The sequence below is a fragment of the Palaemon carinicauda genome, chromosome 17 (assembly GCF_036898095.1).
Source record: "Palaemon carinicauda isolate YSFRI2023 chromosome 17, ASM3689809v2, whole genome shotgun sequence".
NCBI lineage: Eukaryota > Metazoa > Arthropoda > Malacostraca > Decapoda > Palaemonidae > Palaemon > Palaemon carinicauda.
Window position 1 is genome coordinate 43,179,568 of NC_090741.1, and position 1,834 is coordinate 43,181,401.

Below are 1,834 nucleotides of genomic sequence, written 5' to 3' on the forward strand. Positions count from 1 at the left end.
ACCCATTTGCTTGCATCAAAAGAAAAGTTAAGAGGTAGCAAATAGCGGATGGGTCTTCCCGGTTATCCATCTCATTATGTATTGTAATGCTTTCTCTCTCTCTCTCTCTCTCTCTCTCTCTCTCTCTCTCTCTCTCTCTCTCTCTCGAAATAAAGCTCTTAGGCTACTTGACTAGTTGGACTACTGCCATTCGACATCAAGACAAGGGTTGGTTAGGATTTCCTTTGCAAAAACCATCAAGATGACAACTTTTTTTTTATGATTATTGAAGAAGCTAAAGATGAGACGGGTAACTTAATACCACTATTAATAACAGACACAAAGGAAATTGGAAAAATCATGGAGGAAAAAGGAAAGTAATCTTTAACCAAGAATGGTAAAATACTTCTGGAATACGGATTTGGAATGGATTTATTAATTTGGAACCTATAACACGGCGCCAGGGCCGGTTAGACCTTTCAGAGTTCAGGTGGACTTGGTGGAGGGAATCCCGAAATTGCAATATACGGCAAAAGTTGAAATTGATTGGACAAAGATGAAAAAAAAATTGCAGCAAAAGAGATATGGTAAAAGATAAAAAATCAAGTGCAGATAAGAATCAAAGTTATGCCGTAAATATATCGAAGTAATGTCTAGTTTATCGCAAGAAGTGCATTCATATCACTAGCCCCTTGGAAAGGGATTTGTAGAATACTTTACAGTTCAGATATTTTTCTTGTTGAACATTTTCATAATTTTATTATTGTAATCTTGATGCTCAAAGTTTTGAATTCTTTAACAAAAGCAAATAAATAAAAGAAAAAAGAAAAAATATATAATTGAGTAAAAACGATTCTCTTGAGCACAAAAGTCTCTCGAGGTTTATCTTAATCTAATCTATGGGATCAAAACAAGTCATTTTATACATTATTTTTATTCTATTCAATTTTTATTTATAAAATACGCAGCAGATCCCTATATAACAAATTAGAAATTAATTATTACAAGTAAACAAATGATGCCTCAGGGTAATGGTCATTTGAATTCGGTACAACGTCCTGTTGAGAGTATGGGCCCCCTTGCCAGTATAGGACCAGAAAAGCAGCCATTAAAAAGTGAAAGTGTGTGTGTGCCATATCTGTATAGCTTTCTATTTGTACACAATTCCCCTCTACGCCAAATCTCCCCCTCTCCTTCTCGGTTCACATTTCCTCGTCTCGAAGTCCTCCTCCTCTTCCTCACTTGCTATACCCTCCGTAGTAAGCATTGCCGCCGCCCTCGGGACACACCGTATTGAAGGCCTCCTCCGTCTCGGTCACCGTGACGTAAGACTGGACGACCTGCGTCTGGAACTGCGTCTCGGTGACGAACTCCGTCTGGGTGACGTACTGGGGCTGCACCTGCGTGCTGAACACCGTCTGGAAGGCCGTCTGCGTCAGGAACTGCGTCTCGTACGCCGTCTGGGTGACGTATTGCGGGACAACCTCCGTCTGAGTTTTGTACACTGGCTGGAACTGCGTTTGAGTGACGGTCTGGAATTGGGTGACGTGGTGAACCTGCGTGTTGAAGACCAAGTTCGTGACGTACTGGGGCACGTACGTCGGTTGTTGTTTGATCTGCACCTGAGTCTCGTACTGGATCTCGTACACGGGTGTTTGGACGTACTGCGTTTCGTATTGCGTTTTGTAAACTGGTACCTGGAGAAAGACAAAAGTTGGGTTTGGTATTGTTCTCTTCACCCTGTAGTTTCTGGAACTCTCTTCCTGCTTCTGTTCTTTCCTCTACCAATATCCCACCCAACCAACTTATATAACCCAGGCTTTACTTATTCTTTGAATTTTATGAATCTTTAATT

General features: G+C 40.9%; 1 protein-coding gene across 2 annotated transcripts in view; it reads right to left on the reverse strand.

The window, feature by feature from the left end:
* Positions 1-983: 983 nt before the first annotated feature.
* Positions 984-1,834, reverse strand: part of LOC137656048 (uncharacterized) — an 18,079-nt gene continuing 17,228 nt past the window's right edge. For both annotated transcript variants that reach the window (XM_068390225.1, XM_068390224.1), the window contains exon 3: positions 984-1,676. In XM_068390225.1, coding sequence (XP_068246326.1) covers positions 1,218-1,676 — 459 coding nt within the window. In that variant the 3' untranslated portion in view covers positions 984-1,217. The remainder of the gene's footprint in view (positions 1,677-1,834) is intronic.